The sequence below is a fragment of the Sceloporus occidentalis genome, unplaced genomic scaffold (assembly GCF_023333645.1).
Source record: "Sceloporus occidentalis isolate IW3139 unplaced genomic scaffold, rSceOcc1.0.p SCAF_243, whole genome shotgun sequence".
Taxonomy (NCBI): domain Eukaryota; kingdom Metazoa; phylum Chordata; class Lepidosauria; order Squamata; family Phrynosomatidae; genus Sceloporus; species Sceloporus occidentalis.
Window position 1 is genome coordinate 201,422 of NW_028317223.1, and position 21,149 is coordinate 222,570.

A 21,149-nucleotide genomic window follows, 5' to 3' on the forward strand; every position below is an offset into this window, starting at 1 on the left:
ACACAAGTTTACACACATTTATACACTCAGGCCAACACACATACTCCCCCTCACACACGCATATACATCCATGCTCACACATGCACATTCATGCTGACACACAGACACTTACACATCCATGCTCTGCACACACATCTGAAACCCATGAAAACATAGTTTATAAGCTTGTATTAAACAATGACTATGCAGAACAATCGTCTTTAACACACAATTATACTGATTAAATTGTCCTAGAGAAAATACCCTATAGCATTTTATTGGAACAAAGGTTCATACAGTAGTATTGTGTTAGCTGTCAAACCTCACAAGCCCATCTTCAAACCTTACTGACATCTGAAAAAAGGACTTCTGAGTTGTTAATCTTATTTAATACTACATTTTACTCCTACATTTTACTCTAAGGATGTTGATTCACTAAAATATATTACAATATTATTTAGACTTTCATGACAAATAAAATTAAAGCATTTTCCATGTTCAGATACAATTTCTAAATATATATATATATATATATATATATATATATATATATACTGTATGTATATATATATATATATATATATATATATACTTTTTAAAAAAGCTTTACTTTGACTCTTTTGCTTTTCATATACAAAATATAATTCTCACATTTTCCCTTTTTTAGTACACTTATGGAAAGGCATAAATAACATGACATTTCAGAAATATTTGCTTCTAAATGAATCATGCATCATTTAAGTGCATGTTACACTTAAGAGTTCATGGTAGGTGCATTACTCTTAATGGGTATCCATACTACCAAGATGGATCACTTTCACTACCCACTGTTCACATAATGCCATCAATGCTACTATTCTAGGAGGAAGAGAACTGCTCACTCATGAAGAACCACCGGCCAAAAGCAACAATAGCACAGGATGCACAGAGCCGCCATCTTCATTGGTATGCAGTATTATTATTACTAAATATAAATTATTTAGCACAAATTTGAAGCTTCATGTCATATTGTCAGCCATCCTTGTCTGCCTTTTCATTCAGTTGAGAGACAGTCCATATACCTACAATTCGACTCTATATCAAATAAAAGAGATATAGTGACAATGCACTAGAAATCCCTTTCTTATAACTCTGAATCACTAGAATTTATGTGAAAATGACAGTTAAAAATAAACAGTAGGGAATACTCCTGTCATTGTGGTTTCTACACTATATCTCAAAATCCTTTGTATTTTTTTTTTTTTGTACTCTAGTGACCAAGGCTGTTTTAATACCTTTGCGTTGATCATGTTTAGCTGTAATTTTCATCTCTGCAATTTAGTGTACCCATAAAAGTTATATATTGTTTTCTTCAGAACAAGAAGGGCTTTCTTTACATGCCATTTTGTCAAACTGGTTTCTTGAACATGACAACGAGTTCACTGCACTCCAACGGCCTCCACAGTCACCAGATCTCAATCCAATAGAGCACATTTGGCATGCGGTGGAACGGGAGATTCACATCATGGATGTGCAGCCGATAAATCTGCAGCAACTGCGTGATGCCATCATGTCCATATGGACCAAAATCTCTGAGGAATGTTTTCAGCACCTTGTAGAAAGTATGACGCAAAGAATGAAGGCAGTTCTGAAGGCAAAAGGGTGTCCAACCCTGTACTAGAAAGGTGTACCTAATAAAGTGGCCAGTGAGTGTATATATCTTGGAAGTTTTAGATCTTAAGTGATTGCTGCTCAAATTAACTTTACCAGCTTGTGACCATCAAATATTTAGGTTTATTAAGGTTATTTAGATTTTAATGTAAAGACTTAAACCTTAAACAGCTCTTGGACTCATCTTCAGGATAGTCGTGCGACTATCTCATGCATGTTTAAATTACCTTACTATATTGAAGCCATTGGAGCAAGTGCAGCTTAGCGGAGGAGGCCCTGACAGTACTAGGAGGTGGGCCTTAGGGGTTTTGTTTTAATTTCATTGGTCAGTTAAGGTTAGGGGCTGGGTTATATAAATAGGTAGCATCCATTTTGTTTTTCACAATTTTAATCTGCTTGTCAGACCTGTTGTTGTCCCTCCCTCCCTCCCTCCCTCCCTTTTTTTAGGGGTTTTAGGGGGGGGGTTCCGTTTTGTCACAGCGGCGGGGTGGAGAGGCAAGTTTGGAGAGTTTTGAATGGGGGTTTTCGTGGAAAAAAGTTAATGAAAGGCTTGTTGGTTGTTATTTTTTGTAGGTTTCGAGCTTGTCTGTGGCTCAGAACCTGGGGGTGTAGGGGTATCTGGGTATACCCCTATTTAGGAGTTGGAAATGTAAATTATTGGCACTTTATTATGTTTTTGGTCACTGTTAATTTATTGTTTGGGTCATTGTCATGGTGTGGGTGGTGTCGGGCTATTTGTATTTTATTGTTTTTGTATGACAATGATTTTTGTTCGATGTTTTCAAGCTGTGGACTACATTTCCACTACATTTCTGGTGTCTGTGTTTTATTTGGGGATGGGTATTATGGTGGGGTTTTTATGGGGGGCCCACATTTCGACTATGCGCCTGTCATGACCTCTATCACTCCAATGGGGAGGCTGTTCCACTTATCAACCACTTTCTCAGTAGATTCTACTACCGAATACTGTAATTAAAAATGTAAATATTAAAATAGCATTAAGTAACAAAAACGGTCTGTTAATCTTCTTTTGATAGGTTTGTACTGTAGTAAAATGTGATCAAATCTAGTAATTAATAATATTTATAAAGTAAAATCATATCAGTTTATTGACATAAAAACATTGAATGGTTGGTAGGTTTTACTTTATGTCCAATTAATCTTTTTTTGGCTTTTTTATGCTTCCTTTAATTGATTTTTATTGGTGCTAAAAAATCCTCATTAGCAAATTATTTTAAAAAAAAATGTGTGAGAAAATATCTGTAAACTTGCCTGCAATATTTCTTAGTGTTGAGTTGTTGTTTTTTTTTCTTTTCTCTAAACTGTGAGTAAATTACAAGATGTAAAGATTTTTTAATAAGTTATTCTATAAATAAATAAACTTGATTATTTTTGACAATGGAAATATTAAAAAATAATTCAGATTTCATAAAGTATATATTTTTCTTGTAATATAACAAAAGGTTTGTTCTGCCTTAATTCATAGACCCAGATTTCATTACTTAATAATATTAAATAAAAAAAAAATAACGTGAACAGCACATGAATTTTACAATAATTGTTCTTTTGAGTTATATAATAATAATTCAAGTGATATATTCTCACCACAATAAAGGAGAAAGAAAAGGTTGAAACTGCATGGCATTCTGAAAATCCAGAATTCAGCAATTATAATAAGTAAGGACACAATTGACATTAAATGTGAACTTTAGCAAGTTGTATTACTATCCTTTAGTTTAACGCTTAAATCACATGAAGGCAACACAGTAGCATTTTCAGTTTCAACAGCCCATTAGTGTCTTCTTGTTGTGTCACATGCCAGTTAAGTTCAACTTTGGTACATGTTTTCTAAAATCTGAACCTGAATTTCAATGTGAAACCAATTTATAAAGATGAAAGGTTGTTTTCTAATTCAATAAAGTATTTTAACCTAAGAGTTACATTTTGTTACATTCAGATTTTTCCAGGGAATGTTTAATTCTTGCCTAATCGCGTGACACAAAAAATGAAACTTGATTAAAGAATTATTTCTTCTTCCAAGGTTTGAAAATTCAACAGCACTAGACATTCTTCTCTAATGCTTTATTAAGTTATAAAAATGTTATATCCAGCAGAGTTCACAGATATTTGATGCTAAGAAAAAATGCTCTTTGAATTTAAGTTGTATAGACTTACAAGCCTCTACCTCTACGCGTAAGGAAATAATTGTGTTTTCTCATCTAACCTTTTCTTTATTAAAAGTTGTTTTAAAACTATTTCATACACGCCCCAGGGATATAGTACATCATAGTCAGAATTTTTCCCATAACTAATCATTTTGATGGAAATGTAACCCAGGACTTTAAAAAAACCTTAGTAGTTTGTATGTCGAACATATAGGTGAAAAATGTTTGTGTTGCTTCTATTTTATTAAATGTGGGTTTTTGATTTTTGCTCTACTTTTGTTTCACTTTGGTAACAACACTATATGTAAAAGTCTTAAAAGTTGCATTTGAAGTTAAGTGCTTAGTGACGTGAAAGGAGAGCAAATAATGGGAGAAAAATGATCACTTGTGAGAAATGTCAAATTTTATCACAAAAATTTCTGGCCAAAAAAAGAAGACTGGCTTAGGTGTCTGTTGGACACCATGAACATATTAAAGGCTACATGAGCCTTCTAAAAGGACCATACACAAAACATAAACACTAAGACAATTACTGGAATGTTATTGTATAAGATTACCTGGCTTGTTCTGATTTATGTTTTAATTATCTACAATTTTGACAGTTGCTTCAGTGACCAAGCATCTTAGAGACACACACCGTGTACACACACTGATCCCCAGATTCACCATACACATAGTGTGCCACTGCTTGGCATCCTCGAGAAACTGCCAATCACATATTTTTTCCCATAAATATTATATTCAAGGATAAAGTTACTGATTCATGTGTATTTTCCATGTAAAAAAATACTTTAGCCTTCACTTATTTAAAAGCAAGGGTTTTAATAGATTCTGTGCAGGTTTTGATTATGATCATAACAATTTACAGATGATAAAATGTTTATCAGTGGATCATGGTGAAAGTATCCACCATTCCTAATAAAGATCTGGTTCTTCCCTTTAGCATAGACATATGCTAAGATACATACATTGAACTTACTTTAAAAAAAATGTAATTAATTTTATTTGAATTTGGCAGTAACAAGTTTTTTCAGTAAAACATGTTGTAACCATAATTACATTTTATCTGCAAAACCCTGGGAATGTATTTATGTACAGTATATTGCATATCTTAAACTAACCCTAACCCTAATTAATTGAGTTGAAGCTTTTTTTAAATGCAGTATTGTATGTGCAACTGTAAGCAGAATTGTATTACTATCTAGACAACACCTAAAAAGTATTTGGTGTAATGCATTTCAACCAGGAATGACTAGTGAGTTCAACCGAATATCTTTCAAATACTGGGCCATTAAAGGGACACATCAGTGCCCCAGGGATGCTCCTGAAGAATGATTGCATGTGATAGTAAGAAAAAGTACTTACTTTAGGGAGAAGCTGTACATTCATAGCTGCAGCTCCCCATCCCTTCCATGGTCTGCTTGAAGCAGCCAATCAGAAGCAAGAAAGCTGCCCCAATGAAATCAATTGCAGCACTTTCCGTTCATGTGAACCCCTACCGAAGAGTGTTCATTGAAACAGCGCTGGAGCTGACTGGCATTATACATAACACATGAAAGAAGATATGTTCAGTCTAACATGCCTCCTGCATGGAAAATAGCTGGGTATGGGGAAAGGGGCAAATGCATATGGAGGACTTCTGCTATCATGTACGTTAAAGTCTATGTGATTGCTGCAGTGTCCCTTTAATATACACTGGGCAATGTCTGTATCTCTATTTTTAACCCCTTAATGACAAAGCTCGTACATGTACGGGCTCAAAATGCATTGTTTTCAATGGATTTAGGGACCGCCCATTGTCCTTAAGGGGTTAAAAATAAAAAGTATGAACCTATTCTACTGCTCTAATAAAAGAGCATGCATTGAAGAGCTCTATTGCACCTAAAACAACACATGGGTTGGATCTGAGGCTACATTTAAAACTTTATATAATCTGGTAGGATTTTCTGAACATGGTACAGGGATATAACTCATTTCCAAGTCTTTTTATTTTGTACATGAGTACGCTGAAAATCATTATGTACCTTACTCTTACCCAAGGGGCAAAACATCTTATAACCTCATTTTGCCGGTGAGATGGAAGAAAACTTTACTGAGCTCCATTGGGAGGGCAGATAAACGTAACTGCTGCCAGATGAACAGGGATGCCTTGGTTTATAGAGAACCATACCATAACATTTTACTGTCTGTCTTTAAGAAAAGTACAGTAGAACTTGTCACTGCTCCAAGATCTTACAACCCAAAAGACTAATCAGTCAACAGCAAGGTGCTACAAATAATATTTTTTTTGAAAGTGTTTTATATATATATAATGAGACCAGTATGTCAGAAAACAGATTATGGTATTCATGCTTAAGTAAAAAGAGCATTTTGCCATTTTTTCATGCATGAACCATAGGTCACTATCTAAATAGCACACATATTTAATAATAGAACAAGATGTTCTTGATTGCATTCACAAGAGGAACCAGATAAAGCGATGCCCTTTTTAGATTATACACAGCTTGGCACTTATGGTATTAGATTTATTTTTGTGTAAATAGGAATGCTCTTTATATTACCCAGCAGGGAAAATAGACTTCACATACAAAATATTGTAGGAGATATAATCAATTTTCCATTTTATTTTCAGTTTAGATTTTCTAAATGGTTGCTAAAGTATGCACAATTTGCATTTCTTGATACATTTCTTAGGACAAGGTATAGTTATATTTGATGCCATGTACTACACAAGCTGTGTATGATTGTGCGGTGTTGAGGTAGATAATGGGTATTTCAACCTCTGCTAAGGTGGGTGGACTGTCCTATGGTGGGGGATTGTAATGGAGCAGAGATACTAGAAACATAGAATTTGACGATATATAAGAGCCATTAGGCCTATCTAGTGTGCCCATTTTTCCTGATGTAAAGACCCAAACCTTAATCAGTCCTTGGTCTTGTCTTAGATTCATGGGCCATAAAGACTGTACCTTTGCTCCAAGGAACTTGCAGATACCAGGATCTATAATATGACATCATATCCTGGCATTTTTTTTTTATTTTTGTATTTCAGTGTTAGTTGTTTCACCCTTGACCACACATCCTAATCAACTTCTATTCCATGCTCTTTATAAAAACCAGCCTTATGTTATGTACCTGTCACCATTTTAAATGCTTAACTCAGTTATTCAGATTGGAAAATCTTTGCAGATCACTTCTACTTGATACCCTTCTGAAAAACAAACATTGCTTAACTGATTCCGACGAAATTTGCATTTCACATTTGCTGCATTAGTTTTCAGGCAACATATTTAATTTCCTGGCCTTTCGACTCCGGGGGGGTATTTTTTGATTTACAAACAATATTCCCGGGGCCTTATCCCCGACTCCTGGACTTCTACAACAGCATCATCCCAAGGTTATTGGAGGGTCACGGTAGAGGACGTCAACAGACGTTCTGTCATTTTGCCCTAAAATAATCCTGTGTAAAATTCCACCAAAAGGACGGTGACGTCCTCTCCCCCTGATTAGAGGATTGGGAATATCACCGGAAGCTACACCAGTTTGCCCTAAGGTAACCTTGTGTGAACTTTGGCCAAAATGAGCATGTGAGAGAGAGTTTGAGAGAGTGTGGGAGAGCGAATAAGTACATGTTAGTGTAGGACATAGAACTTTGTTTCATGATTCAAAATGCCCCCCAATTTTCGTCCAAAACAAACAGGCAGGAAACTGAATTTATTACTCGAAAACAAATGGGCCAAAAACGAGCCAAAAAATGTGTCTAAATCGTTTTTAGCCCATTTGCCTACTGTCTATTGTAACTGAGATGGCTGCCCCTTGATATGGTAGACTGTATCAACTGATTTGACGAGGAGACAATTGATTGGTTGAGGAGACAATTGATTGGTTGGTGTTATTGTGTAATGTCTAGAACATTTGTTGTTGAACAAATGCGTTTTTGTGCCAAATGTTGCCATTTCATCTATTCGTCCAAATAACAAAACAACAAATGCAACATTGGATGAAAGAAATTAAAAATGAATGTGCGAAATACAAACATTTTTGTTCATTCCTCCCATCGCTGCAGCCGCCATTTTAACTACACTTAGAGGAGGAGAATCTCTCCATTTTGCCTGCACTAAGAGGAGGGACATTGAGTAAGCTGATCTTTGTCCAATCAGCTCACTCCTGTCACATCATGCTGAGGGCTTGTCCAATGGCCGTTCAAAGAAAAAAAGCAGGCTAGTAATGAAGAGAGGCTATATAAGAGCAGAGCTGGCTGGGGATCCGTTCATTTCACTGTGACGGCTTTATGTGAAACTGCTGTTCTGCGTGAGACGCAGTGAGCCTCAGCCTGCCATTTCTCACAGTGTCTAGGACTCTCTAAAGTTTTGATTTAATTAGGATCATTAATTAATGTAAATAATTTAACCAGTCCACTGCTATCCTTAACTGTCAATTAATCTTAATAATGAGATTTTTTTTGTTGCCACTTGAATTTATGGGCACCAAGGTAATTGCAACACAGTTAACAATTACCAGCACTTTTACCATTGAGAGTTTACTGGCGTGGGATCAAGCCAGCAGTAGCCAGATTTCAACTTACGAGCAACGGGGGTGAAAGTCCAACACCTTAACCACAACTCCAAGTCAGAAATACTCACTGTCAGTTAATCTTGACCTTCTATTGTTCCCAAATTCCCTGTTGCACTAAGTTCTTCTACGCATTTATTTCTTGCTTCCATAGCAACCGGACAAATGAATGGAATTTCCAGAAACAAAAATGTTGGAGGAATTCCGTTGAATAGGAAGCCAGAAATGGACGAATTTTATTGAACACTAACACATTTTCCCCCAAAAAACGAATATGAACTTTCCGCCCAAGACTCGTAATGTCTATACCCTTTGACGTTTCAATGCTTCCTATCATCCCCTGGGGTCTTTAGAACTGTAAGACATGATCTGGAAACACCTGGAGTCTCTCAGTGGGTTTATTTGTCCATTACCGCCTTATCCATAAATCTTTGTTCGTATAACACAAAAATAAAACATACCCAGTTTTCCATAGCGAAACATATTTTCAAATGTTTTGCCAGAAGTGCTCTGGACTTGCACCATTTTGACCTCATCTAGTCTCTATTGGTGGTTCTGAGCAACATTAGGTTAATAGTAAATTGAGGGTACTTTACCTTCTATAACATCCATGTGCCATATATATATATATATATATACACAATGATAAACCTTAAACAACCTTAAACATTAATGAAATTTCCTATGATCTTTTCCCAGATATCTAGTCCAGAGGCTAATACAATGTTGCCATTATTCTTCAAACAGAATTACAACGCAGCCTTGGTCTTTTCATTCTTCTTCATTGCATTAAAAAAAACCCGTTGACAAAATGAGGGTTGAAGCACATACTTTTAGGTATTTTAATGCCTAGTAATTCATCTCTCCAATAATGTCTACTAAGTCATCACAAGTGCCTGGTGCTGTGACACATCATGTTATTTTATAATAAATAGAAGGTTATAGGTATTCTGAGTCATTAAGGCATCCTTTACTAATCAACATTTTAGATCCTTGTCACATCCAAAGAGTCTGAGGAGCAGCTTCCCCTTGTACTGACCTACATTATGTCATCTAATACACTTTTACAAAAATGTAAAGTGCCCTTGTTTATGAGCTATTATTTTTTGGTTGATGAGAGCTATGCATATGCCACGTTCTGTGTAAAATGCAAGCAATGGAATTACATATTTTGTCAAAGGATGCTTATTTTCAATCATGGCATTAAAGGTACAACTCAGCTATTATATGCACTCAAATGCGTATGATAGTTGTATGCTTCCTTTACATTTTCATGGTGTTCCTCTTGGAAATGCATTGGGAGGGGGTTCTGCAGAATCCTGAAGTGCCCTGGACGGAGCAACATAAGCTTTGGGTGAGCCAAAATAAATTAGTACCTCTAATGTTAACCCAGTAAATGTTGTAATAAAGGGTCTGTAGAATCCCCCAATATGGATTTGCCCACTTCCCCCACCAACCAGCTATTTTGCATACAGGTGATGTGTTCAGCCAAACATATCGCCATGCACATGTTATGCTTACTGTAGGAGGGCAGCGGCAGGGCTGCAGCTTCTGCCTCAGGTATTTATTTCATATTATTTCATCATATGCATCCCCTTATAGAATATACAGAAAACAATATTGTCTTTAATACGTTCACACAATCAATAGGCCGGTATTCTGCAGTCCCTGATTATTATATTAGTATGATTTTTGAATTTTTATGTGATAATTGCATAAAAAAACCCCTTGGTTTTCAAAATGTTCAAGCCTACACTGCAGATAAGTGAAAAAGCAAATTTGATTTATAAAGACAAAAAAAAAGAATTATAAATCAAATCTAACATTTATGAGAAATGGTTTTTTTTTTTGAGATTTATCAGGATTAAAATCTAAGTCACACCAAAACATTTCCCTTCAATATTAAAACCGGTGGCTCTGTGATTATATTAGATATGAACAACCTGAAAGTCATTTGGGCTAAGACAGGCAGAAGATGAATTTATGTTCTCTAAAACAGATGCAATAATGAAAATTTCAAGCTTTAGAAATTATAGAAGTTGACTGATTCCTGGAGCTGTGCTGAATGACTTAGAAAAACCTACTAAGGCAAAAGATACGGAGCACAATGTACGACTGCTGCGATTGCATCCTTTTTCATTAAATATAATGACATGCAAATGACTTCCTTTGTAGAACAGCAAACACAAACATAATCCCAAAAAAAGTCAATAATTATAGATGCTGGTGTCTTACAACTACACATTTAGAAAGGCTGGTTTCCTGTTAAACTTTAAGAGTGTATTTTGTATATATGCAGGCGCATACTTTTGGTCATCTGCCCGACAGTGCCACAGTCTCTGGCAGGCAGTGAGTATGTTCAGCTGCACTTACGCCATCAGGAGCCTGCAGGCCTTAAAGTGCCAGGTCCTCCTTGTCATCACCAGTCTGGCCCTGTATCTACTTTTTTCTTTTGTTAAAGAATAGATACGTATCTGATGAACTCGATAGTTGTGGCCCCACAAAGAAGAATGCATATTAAACGAATATGTTAGTATGTATTCTTCAAAATAAAAAGTAATAAGTGAGGTAGAAGGTGCAGCTGCCCTCCTCCTCTGTGGCCCGACAACAGTAGTCAGTGACTGGGTGGTTCAAGCTAATCAGTGGCAGGAAAATGTTCCCGTTGAAATTGCTAGGAGCCTTTTTCACACATAGGATGTGACCAGACCCCTAGCCACAGCGGTCTCATAGCCAGCGCTGGAACTGGCTGAGTATAACGCATGCAGGGAGATATGTTCAGCTGAAAACATCTCAGGCATATAGAATAGGGACAACACAACCGTCACATGTAATAAACTGCATATAGTGGCTGCAGTATCCCATTAACAAGCAGGTACATGGAATTGAAAGCGGCTTTAGTAGCTTTGTAGTGTGTTTCTCATGGAAGCTGTCTGCAGAGCACATATGGCAACTCACATCCATTTTTAAGAAACATGTTTCATTAATTGTCCCTTTAAGGCTGCTGCTCCAACCATTCACTACACTCTCTAGCATGTTACGCAAATGTTCCTTTGTCAAATAACGATTAAGCATTCCATATCAACTCATAAATAAGGCAGAATTTTACACGATTCAATAATTTTTTCTGGGAAGAGTTTTAGCAACCTCACTCCTAGTGCTGCTGAGTGCCTAAACTGCAAGAAGTGTTACATTTAGCGGAGATGATAGAACAGCAAAATGTCTGCGTTATTTTTGTATATCATCAGTTTTAATGTTATTGGTAATTTGTATTCCCCGGTGTTGTAATAGTTTTGCAGAATCTGCTAGTGCTTTATTTATAAGATGTAACACTCTTTAGAATTTAAAAACAGCTTTTACCAATAATCGAATGTTACTACAGAAGAACAAACATAATATTCAGACATTTCGTGATTTTCTAGAAACCATTCAATAATATAATATTTTCTTTACCTCATTTTGAAGATCTCGGATCATTTTACTTTTTCTTTCCATCTCAGTCTTGAGAAAATTAATCTGAAAAATATGAATTGGGGATATAAAGTATTCCCTGCGAGGCATTAATGCACGGGTTAACAAGTCAAATATATATTTATATATTTTTAAAATTGTATTTAAATGTTTTGGCAATAATTAAATGGGAAAAAAAATATTCCGATATATATATACATACATGTGCCCACTTAATAACATCCCCTTTGATGGTGCGCATAATACATTTTTATTCGCTTTGAGGTTTTGCCGTGAAATGCGTTTGGCGGTAATGAGATAAGAAGTTCTTCTATACCCTGCAGATACACGTCTTTCTATTAATGTTAAACTCACAGCTACTCCATCATTTTCAGTTCTTGCTCACAAAGCCAGAGCGTTACAAAAGAAGGAGATTTCATAAGACTTCAAAGCGACAATGCTTTCCTTTAACACCCAACAAAGGTGCTCTGCCTGCACACGCAGATCGCAAACAGGAAATTGGAAAAATGGAAGGAAGCGGTAATTGGCAGGTCACCTGATAACAAATACTTACTGTGGCCTGCTGCTGCTCAGCCTTTTCAGTCACCTCATTAAGTTGCTTTGTAAACGCGTCCTGCAGGGATTTCATTTCTTTCCTAGTTTATTAAAAAGGAACAGGACACATTTAGGAAAAGGGTAATAATGCTTGTTTTTTTTTACAACAAATTGTCAGATATTTTATGATAGAAAACATGTATTCTATATATATTGTATTTTACATGAGCACAAAATGGAGTCAGAGCCATTTTATTTTACTTAATCATATAATGATTATTTCTTTCTGTCTTTGTTCCCTCTATAATTGAGAACAAAGAAGTATTCATCTATATAGATGTTTCAGTATATATGATCCAATTAACGTTATCTTCCATGAGAAAGTTAAGGAGTAGACACTACATATCCTTAGGAATGTAAATTGGAATGGGGGATACGTCGTAAGACCACCAAAACCTAATTTACTACCTAGGAGGCAACGTCTGGAGATATGGGTGACTACAAAGACCTGATTTACTATCTAGGAGGTAACATCTAAAGATAAGGGTGACCATGGATAAATTCCAAACACATATGTAATGGTCTTAAGTTATTTCTTAGACCAGAGCGTCTCTCGGAGGTAAATTAAGAAATTACAACGGTGTAAATATGAGTAGAAGTCCTAATTATAATGGGTAAAACCCACCGTTATGATTGGAGAATTCCAATCAAGAGGTGGAGGCTATGATAATAAGCCCTGTCTTTAAAAGCTTAGGTCTTTAATAATGGAAAAGACGGACCCTGGAACTCACCCTGGAACTCACCTTAAAAACTCACCCTGTGACTCACCTAAGACTCACCCTGAAACAGACAGACCCTGACGGACTCATTTAAATTTACCCCAGAGAATTGGAATCTTAAGATCCTGGCACCATAATTTCACTCTTAGAGTTACTTTGAGTTCTAACCTATATAACTTTTAGAAAGTTATATTTCCACTTAATTTCTTGCCGCTGAACCTGGATTACTTTCTACAAGGACCGGTTGGACCACAGCAACAAGTGGTGGTAATTATACATGTTTTATTATTCTGAATAGAGATGAATTTTGTCTTCTTCATATAGAATTCCCTGTTTCTGGGAAATAGCAAGTATATTGCATTATTGTATATGACGGCTTGTGAGACTGCAGCTTATAACCCGTGATAATGACAATAATGAAAAGGTATTTTTACCTGTAGAGGAAGTTTGACATTATTTGCATCTATTAGGAACTTCACTTATACTCTTAGACATTATTAAATTATTTTTAATGTCATATTAGTTAAACTAATATATAAGTAGAGTTAGTGATCTTTTTATTACTACCCTGATTATTATTATTTGGTTGCTGAGTGGACTGGAAATTAATTGTGTGTTAGACTCATAAAGTACTAATTCATATTGATAACTTTCGATTTTATACTGTATTTGGATATACTGTAATTTGACATGTTTTTAAGAATTTCGTGTTTTATATCATGCACTGTGTGACTCATATAGTTATTTTATAAATTGTGTACAATAAATAATATTTTCTTGATTGACTATCGTGGTGATATATATCTAATTTGAATTATAATTTTCGGCGATCTGAAAGGATTTAGGATCGGAGATAAAATATAGGGTATCTCCTTAAATTAATATTGTGGATGTGGTCCTACAATGTTTGGTAGCGTCGTTATTTTGCGTGTGTGATAAAATATTGGTTTTACCTATATTTTTCAGAAAAAACAAATATAAAAAATATCACTAAGGGACAGTATCATTTTCCATATATCCTCACATACACAGAATACACCAGTACTTTCTAATTAGTTACCTGTAACCCCTTAATGACAAAGCCCGTACATGTACGGGCTCAAAATGCATTGTTTTCAATGGGTTTAGGGACCGCCCATCGTCCTTAAGGGGTTAAAAAGACTACAAGACACACACCTTGTGCTGTCCACGGCTGGAGCCAGTTTTGGCTGCTTTTTGGAAAGCTTTTGGTGTATGCATGCAAGGGCTTGTTTGAGGCTATTACACAAGCGAGTGTTCGAGCTGGTGGTGAGTATGGCCCACGTGTTTCTTAGTGCATACGAGATGCATTCAGCTCAACGCACCTACTGCAAGCCAAGGAGCTGAGGAACGGGGAAACGATGCAAATGCATAGAGTGGGATCCTACTGAATTCTGACGAATCCGTCCATGGATTTATACTTTAAAGAAAAATGTTAGTTTAAAGGTGATACTCAGTTTCTTGAGTCCCAGGCTTGGACAGGCTATCTGACACAGAGGTTAAATGCCCGACGGAACGTTGGATGAACAGTTCCGCAAACGTAACCGATCTGCTGCTCCAGCATGTGGCCAGTGGCTGGATAACCCCTGCCACATGCTACATGAAGTTAAAAAAGTAGCGTGCGGTAGCAAATATCAAGCCATTGGCCACATTGACGTCATCAGGCCAGGGCCCACCAACCATCACCAGTCCAGCCCTGTATACTCCCATATGATAGTGTTTTATGTGTAGACTATGTGGCGGCAATCTTAACTTCCTGATCTCAGGGTCTGTATAATTATTCCTCTCCCCTATGTTGCTGGTTGTTGTTGATTGGTTCAGAAAGCCTTTAAAAGGTCAGGTAAAGAGACAAGAGAGAACTTCACACAGGAAAGCTGATTAGATAATAATGGCTGTGCCAAAGGGCATCACTAAATATAAAACTAAACACTCCCAAAGCAATTCCAGTAATTGTCAAAGAACACTAATCTGTTTTAAAAATGAGTTATGTTAAAAGCTGTGCTGGTGACAGATCTCCATTACATGGAAAAAAAATCATAATGCATATAAAGTATCGTTATTACTTTTTAGTAACAGATTTAGTAATGTTATGTAGGTCATTAGCAATCAAAATATGAATTGTATCTAGGGATATGTATTAAAAAATATAATGCTAACAATATCAAATATTTCTTGTTTCTTCTTTCCAAAAGTAAAAATCATTAAATATATTACATACATTAAAACATTGAAATATACAGTGAAAATATTTTTTGCAGTTTTTTTTTATTCAGTGCTATTTTTTAAAAGAATATGTGGAAAAAATCTTTTAGCTTGTACACAAGTGAACATAATATAACAGGACAACTGGAAATAAATATTTTATAAAAATATAGGTAGACTATCAAAGCAGAAAAATATAAATTATTTGAAAAGGTGAAACTTTTTATCATTTCAAGTTTTTACATTTGTTTTACAATAATAATGCAATTTTATTAATTGTATCTCCATTGTTTTCACTGTTCCCCACCTCGAAGAAGCAGCATTTTTCAAAACTTTATTTTATTTTCCTTCTACTAAATTCACAAATTATTCCAGATTAAGGAAATACAAAAAAAAAATAATAATAATTTCCAGCATTTTCTGCAGTCATTTAAAATATTGTGTGACCTAGTTAAAGAAAAAAAAAGTGCTCATTTATTCCTAGTGAGTGACAGAACTGACAGATATCTGATGTTAGTCTGCATACATTAATCTAACAGTTGTTACAGAAAAGAATATACATTTATAAGTGGAGTTATTTATACCCTATAACTAAAACACAAAAGACATATATCAGTATTTGAAATAAATATTTCATGTATTATAACTGTAATATAGTAACACAATAATATTGTGCAATTCATTTTTATCTTTGTTTAAAGATAAACACATGTTTTGTAAGGTACTGGAAAAGGCTGGGAGGCGTTCTAGACTACCCTAATTCCTTATACTCAACAACCCAATTGTCTAGAACTTGCTTAGGTAATAGTGGAGTAGTAGCCATTTTTATCTCTTGCAACCATTCTTTCAATATGGAATCAGGACGGATTGTGTATTCATGTAGAGCCTTTAGCTCCACACTTTCAGGTACTCTTGAAAGACATGAGACTGTTCTAAATAAACTCATATTGAATGCATAGACATCCCGATATTTTGAAATACCTTACCTTTGTTTTTCTTCTAACTCCAGAAGCTTTTGCATATCACTTTTAGATGAGGCTTCATTGCTTTCCAGTGTCTAGAAACACAAGCAAAATAGCATTACATATGAGTGCAATGCCTTATATTACGATGGGATATGTAGACTGCATAGAGCTTTTAACATATAAGAAATTCCTTATTAGATTGTAAATTGCACTAGATTACCATCTTAACGTGTGCCAATTCAGTGAGTTCCTTAGAACCCAGCTACTTTGAGGTTCTAGATCAGCAGCCTCAGCAGCAGCAAGTTCCTCCTAAGTTAAAAAAACACTTCATGGTCCAGGTTTTAAGCTACAGAGTGATTCCTCCAGCCTCTATACACACTTACTCACCTCAAATGTTTCAATGTATGACCTGATCTATGTGTGGAATAAAAAAAAATTAAATGCTTGTTTTTGCTGATGAGTTTTCACATATTTTGAAAGGGTTAGAAGAATGTACATTGAGTAGCCGAGAGCAGTCTAACCTGAATATTCCCTTTGATGCCTTCCAGTTCTTTTGATGTTTTGGAAAGTTGGTGGAGAATGCTGCTTCTTTCCATAAACACCTCTTTCAGTTGTTTTTCCAAGTTGCCATAGCCCTGTCTAGCAAAGAAAATACACAGGTCAGATAAATGTCTGTGATTCAGTATTCAAATGTAAGGTAAAGAGAAAGGTTAAGCTGTATACTGGCACGAGACAGATATTTCTGCCTCATAGAACATTAAATGCAAAGTGTATTAATTATAAGAAATATACCAGTATGACTAATCTGTTCTGTGCTTGAACTGGGAGAAATTAATGGAAAGCAACATTTAAAATGTCCATATTATGGTAGAACCAATATAGAGTCATCCAGAACAGACCTAAAAATGATTATGTAGGAAAAGAGGTCCTAGAATATCCAGGAAAAGAAGTCTGAAGATTTTATACAAGGCTAGATTTCAGTTCCAGGTACCCTAAGTCATGTCTCAGACATGGGTGGAAGGTGTCCAATTTTTATACGGCGCAAAAACCACTGGAGTTATCCTTAAGCCTCTCTACTTTGACTCATGAAATGCTTTAGAGACTCCTTCTGTCTGCCTTCATTTTAATTTTTTATTCAGCTAAAAATTGTCACGATCACAGGATTAACTCCTAAAGGTAGTGTTGAGTTGATCAGAATGCTTGCCATAAGGTATGTCTTTCACGCATGATGGATATACGGGATGGCTTTCCCGAAATCAGTAAATTTTACAGAAACACTATTTTAAGTAACTATATTTAAGTAACAACATTAGAGGGTTACAAGCGTACCCACTTTTTCTTTGGCATATGATGACTCCAAAGCATTAAAAACAGTGGCTCTTTATCTTTTACTCATCAGTCATCTAAGAACATATCAGAGATTCTAATATATAAGACCATCATACCAAAAAGCACCCAGCACATATGAAAATAGTGTTATTGATGGTAAAAATTCATGAGATTTCCCAGTGGTGATTTTTGGTGATTTGAAGAGCCTTTACCAAGGAATGTGATCACTTAATGCTTGCAGCCCCATACTGGCTTATGATACCCTTGGTATATATACATTTAACTCTTCTATATTTCCCAATATGTGTGTCCTTTGGATTTTATAGGTCTTGACTATTGCCCACTCCGGTATATCCAGGGTTTTAGACAAATGCTACTTAATCTACACCTTTCTGCCATTTTTATGCCTATTACACTTTTACGATGCCTTTTTATTTTTTTCTTAAGTTTGTACATTTCCAGTGGTGTCTGGAATGTAAATTTAACAGTGATTGTAAATGTTGTAGTTCTTCTCACTTTAAGAAAGAAAAATTGCATTTTACACATTAAATAACATGTCATAGACATAAAAAGAGAGAGCCATACGGAATGTTAGAAATCATATTCAGTGACATTTTATTCCAGTCAGTCTGTTTCTCCTGAGAATAGCTGCAATAACAGATGAAGTGTTGACAGGAACACGGTATCACCCCATGAATAAAAAAAATACTTATACATGTCTTCAAAAATGTGTAAGTTCTAGATGTCTAGAGGTATATTTTTTTGTTTAATACATTGTCTCTGATGCTCCCAGAGCTGGTCCCACAGAATGCTCACTCTCCTGCTTCTTAGAGGCGGTTGAGACCGGCGTGAGTTCCTCAGTTCCATAACCATACTATTCTCTGAAACTTATAGAAGAGACACCCATAGAAGTGGCTTGTCAAGGAGCCATTATCATTAAAAACAATCCTGCATCTACTGTACAGTATATCCTTCTAAAAATTGTTTTCACTTTAGTACTCAACAATCTAATTGAGGAATGACCAGTAAATAGTAAATGCATTTTTCTTTTTTCATTTTAATGTCTCTCCCTATATAAACTTGCTTTAATTGGACAATTACATAGTCTGATCTAAAATCCGTCAGTAATAATCATTAGACTTGTGCACACGGACCAAATATGACTTGGACCCAATATGAAATAAACATTCAAGGGTTTTCTTTGATTCGGAAATTATATTTGTTGGTTTTTTTTTTCACTCACTCTCTCTCACACTCCCCCTCACTCTTTCTCATTCTCTCTTTCCCTACCATCTCTGACAATAACTTCCGTGTCTCCGCTTCCTATCTCCGCTTCTCAATCTGCACACACCGCAGGACCACCTCTTCCCCCCAGAGAAGTGGAGACAGGGAAGCGGAGACTGAACAATGGTTGACGGAGGGAGAGAGTGAGGGAAAAAACAAAAAATTCAGAGCCTTTTCTTTAATTTTTATTTGTTTCGTCCTTACTCGTTTTTTGGACTTTTGTATGCATGAACAAATTTAACCGAATGCATAAAAATTTAAATTCATACAAATCCAAATGGCCAAGTCTTCTAATTATTTCCTCTCCTCTTGACGTTAGTATGATTCCCTTTACAATGAGTTCATATATTTTATTGAGCTAATATATAAAAAGTTGTATTAACTTTTGGGACCTCAAAATTCCCAACGTCAGATCAAGAAGAAGCCTTCAAGATCCAAAAAGCTAATATGACGTTTTTCCATGTCAATTTTGACTAAAAAACCTTTAAACTAATATGGCTATATCCATACGTTATTCTGCATTTTGGTTCGACATTGAGATTTTTTTGAGCTAAGTACGTTGTATTTATCCTTAAAACAGTATAGTTACAATTTTCTTCAACCTACCCAAAACTTACTCTGCTGTTAAATCACTGCTGTTTATTAATATGCAAGTAAATCATTGAGAAAATTCCTGAGAAATATATGTAATTAATTCAGATAGATAGAAAACCATAACTTATTTTTGCAGTAAAAAATTTAAAACTGAACAAAACATTTATCAAGTGTATATTTTTCTAGTGACATTTCTGACAAATATATATATTGTGTATGGCTACAAAGATATATTATCCCTAATAAAACTCATAAAACTTATGTTTGAAAATTCTCTACAGCGTTTGCACTGTACAAAATAACCACTAAGAAAAGTCTAAAAATTTTAACTCTTTGAAGAAATGTGAAACATTAGTTATTTTTTTTAAAAGATTTACAGTTTTCTATAAACTCGTCTTGAAAATCATAATTATTTAACACCTTTGTTTATTTCAGTTAACCTTCTGGGCTTGTAATTCTCTGAATGTCTATCATTTTTATAGCTTATAATAATTAACAAAGCCCCAGAGAATAACATATTTCACAATTTTATACAGCCATTTTAGAAACAAAGAACAAGAATGAACTTGAATATAAAACAATATGCAGCTAATTACATAGCAGCAGATCTTAATTTTATTGTTAGTTGTTTTATGGCAATATTTGTAATCTTTGTAAGAACCGCAAATATTAGCGCCATGTAACACATATAACTCTTCTATATAGAAAAAATGCATTAGCAAAAATCATCCATTTGTATACTGGTCATGGTCAAAGAAGAAAGAAATAAGAAATGATGTAAATGACCTTTTGTTAATTCTAAAAATCATATTCAGTAGTAATCGACTGTAAAAAGCAGGAGAAATAAAACAGATTACAAATACATTGCAAGTTCCGTAAGTAACATTATCTCTGCATTGTGTTACTGCACAGATTTGAATAAAAATTGAATGTGTATGGGCAAAAATCTGATATTTCTATCCTTTCATAAATACCGCATGACCTTGGATCAAGACACTAAGTAACTCATTTTATAATGTATAATGAAATGTGTCCTTTCACATATTAGTTCATTTTCTAAGGAAGGGAAAGGTTGTTGTGGCAATGTGCTAAGAACACAAGAGTTCTTTTAGATAAAACTGTAAAATAGATTTATAAGTACAAGCATAAATAATACATTTTACTGTGTACAATACTTGCGTTTTTCATCCCGCGTTGGTTCACTTTCTTAGGTACTTATTAAGTTCTATCAGCATGAGACTTTATTAACTATAACAGGACAGTGGTCAACCAAGTATTGTTTTACACAATAGCTTTTTTATATTTGGGGTTTTCTTTTTTAAGTATCTTTGGAAACAGAGCTGTTTGAAATTATGCAATTATACACTGATTTGCAGCTAAGCCGATTCTACTATTCTGCTCTCCTACCAGTCAATGGAGACGAGCGTAGATGGACTTGGACTAGTGGGTATAGCTTGGAATAAGGCTCTAACATCAATTCATGCCTAATCAGAGAAAGTAGCCTCCTGTGACTAGACATGAATTGATGCTAGAGCGCCCCTAGTGGTTACTATTCATACTTCAGCCTTTAAAAATCCATTGAAGGGAAAACCTAGTAAATGAGGTTGTAT

General features: G+C 35.2%; 1 protein-coding gene across 1 annotated transcript in view; it reads right to left on the reverse strand.

The window, feature by feature from the left end:
• LOC149276246 (leucine zipper protein 2-like) overlaps positions 1 to 21,149 on the reverse strand; it is a 115,299-nt gene that overhangs the window by 76,563 nt on the left and 17,587 nt on the right. The window contains exons 2-5 of the mRNA XM_089503814.1: positions 16,854 to 16,971; positions 16,354 to 16,424; positions 12,388 to 12,469; positions 11,817 to 11,879 (exon numbers count right to left, since the gene is read on the reverse strand). Of these exons, the coding sequence (XP_089359940.1) occupies positions 11,817 to 11,879; positions 12,388 to 12,469; positions 16,354 to 16,424; positions 16,854 to 16,971 (334 nt within the window). The remainder of the gene's footprint in view (positions 1 to 11,816; positions 11,880 to 12,387; positions 12,470 to 16,353; positions 16,425 to 16,853; positions 16,972 to 21,149) is intronic.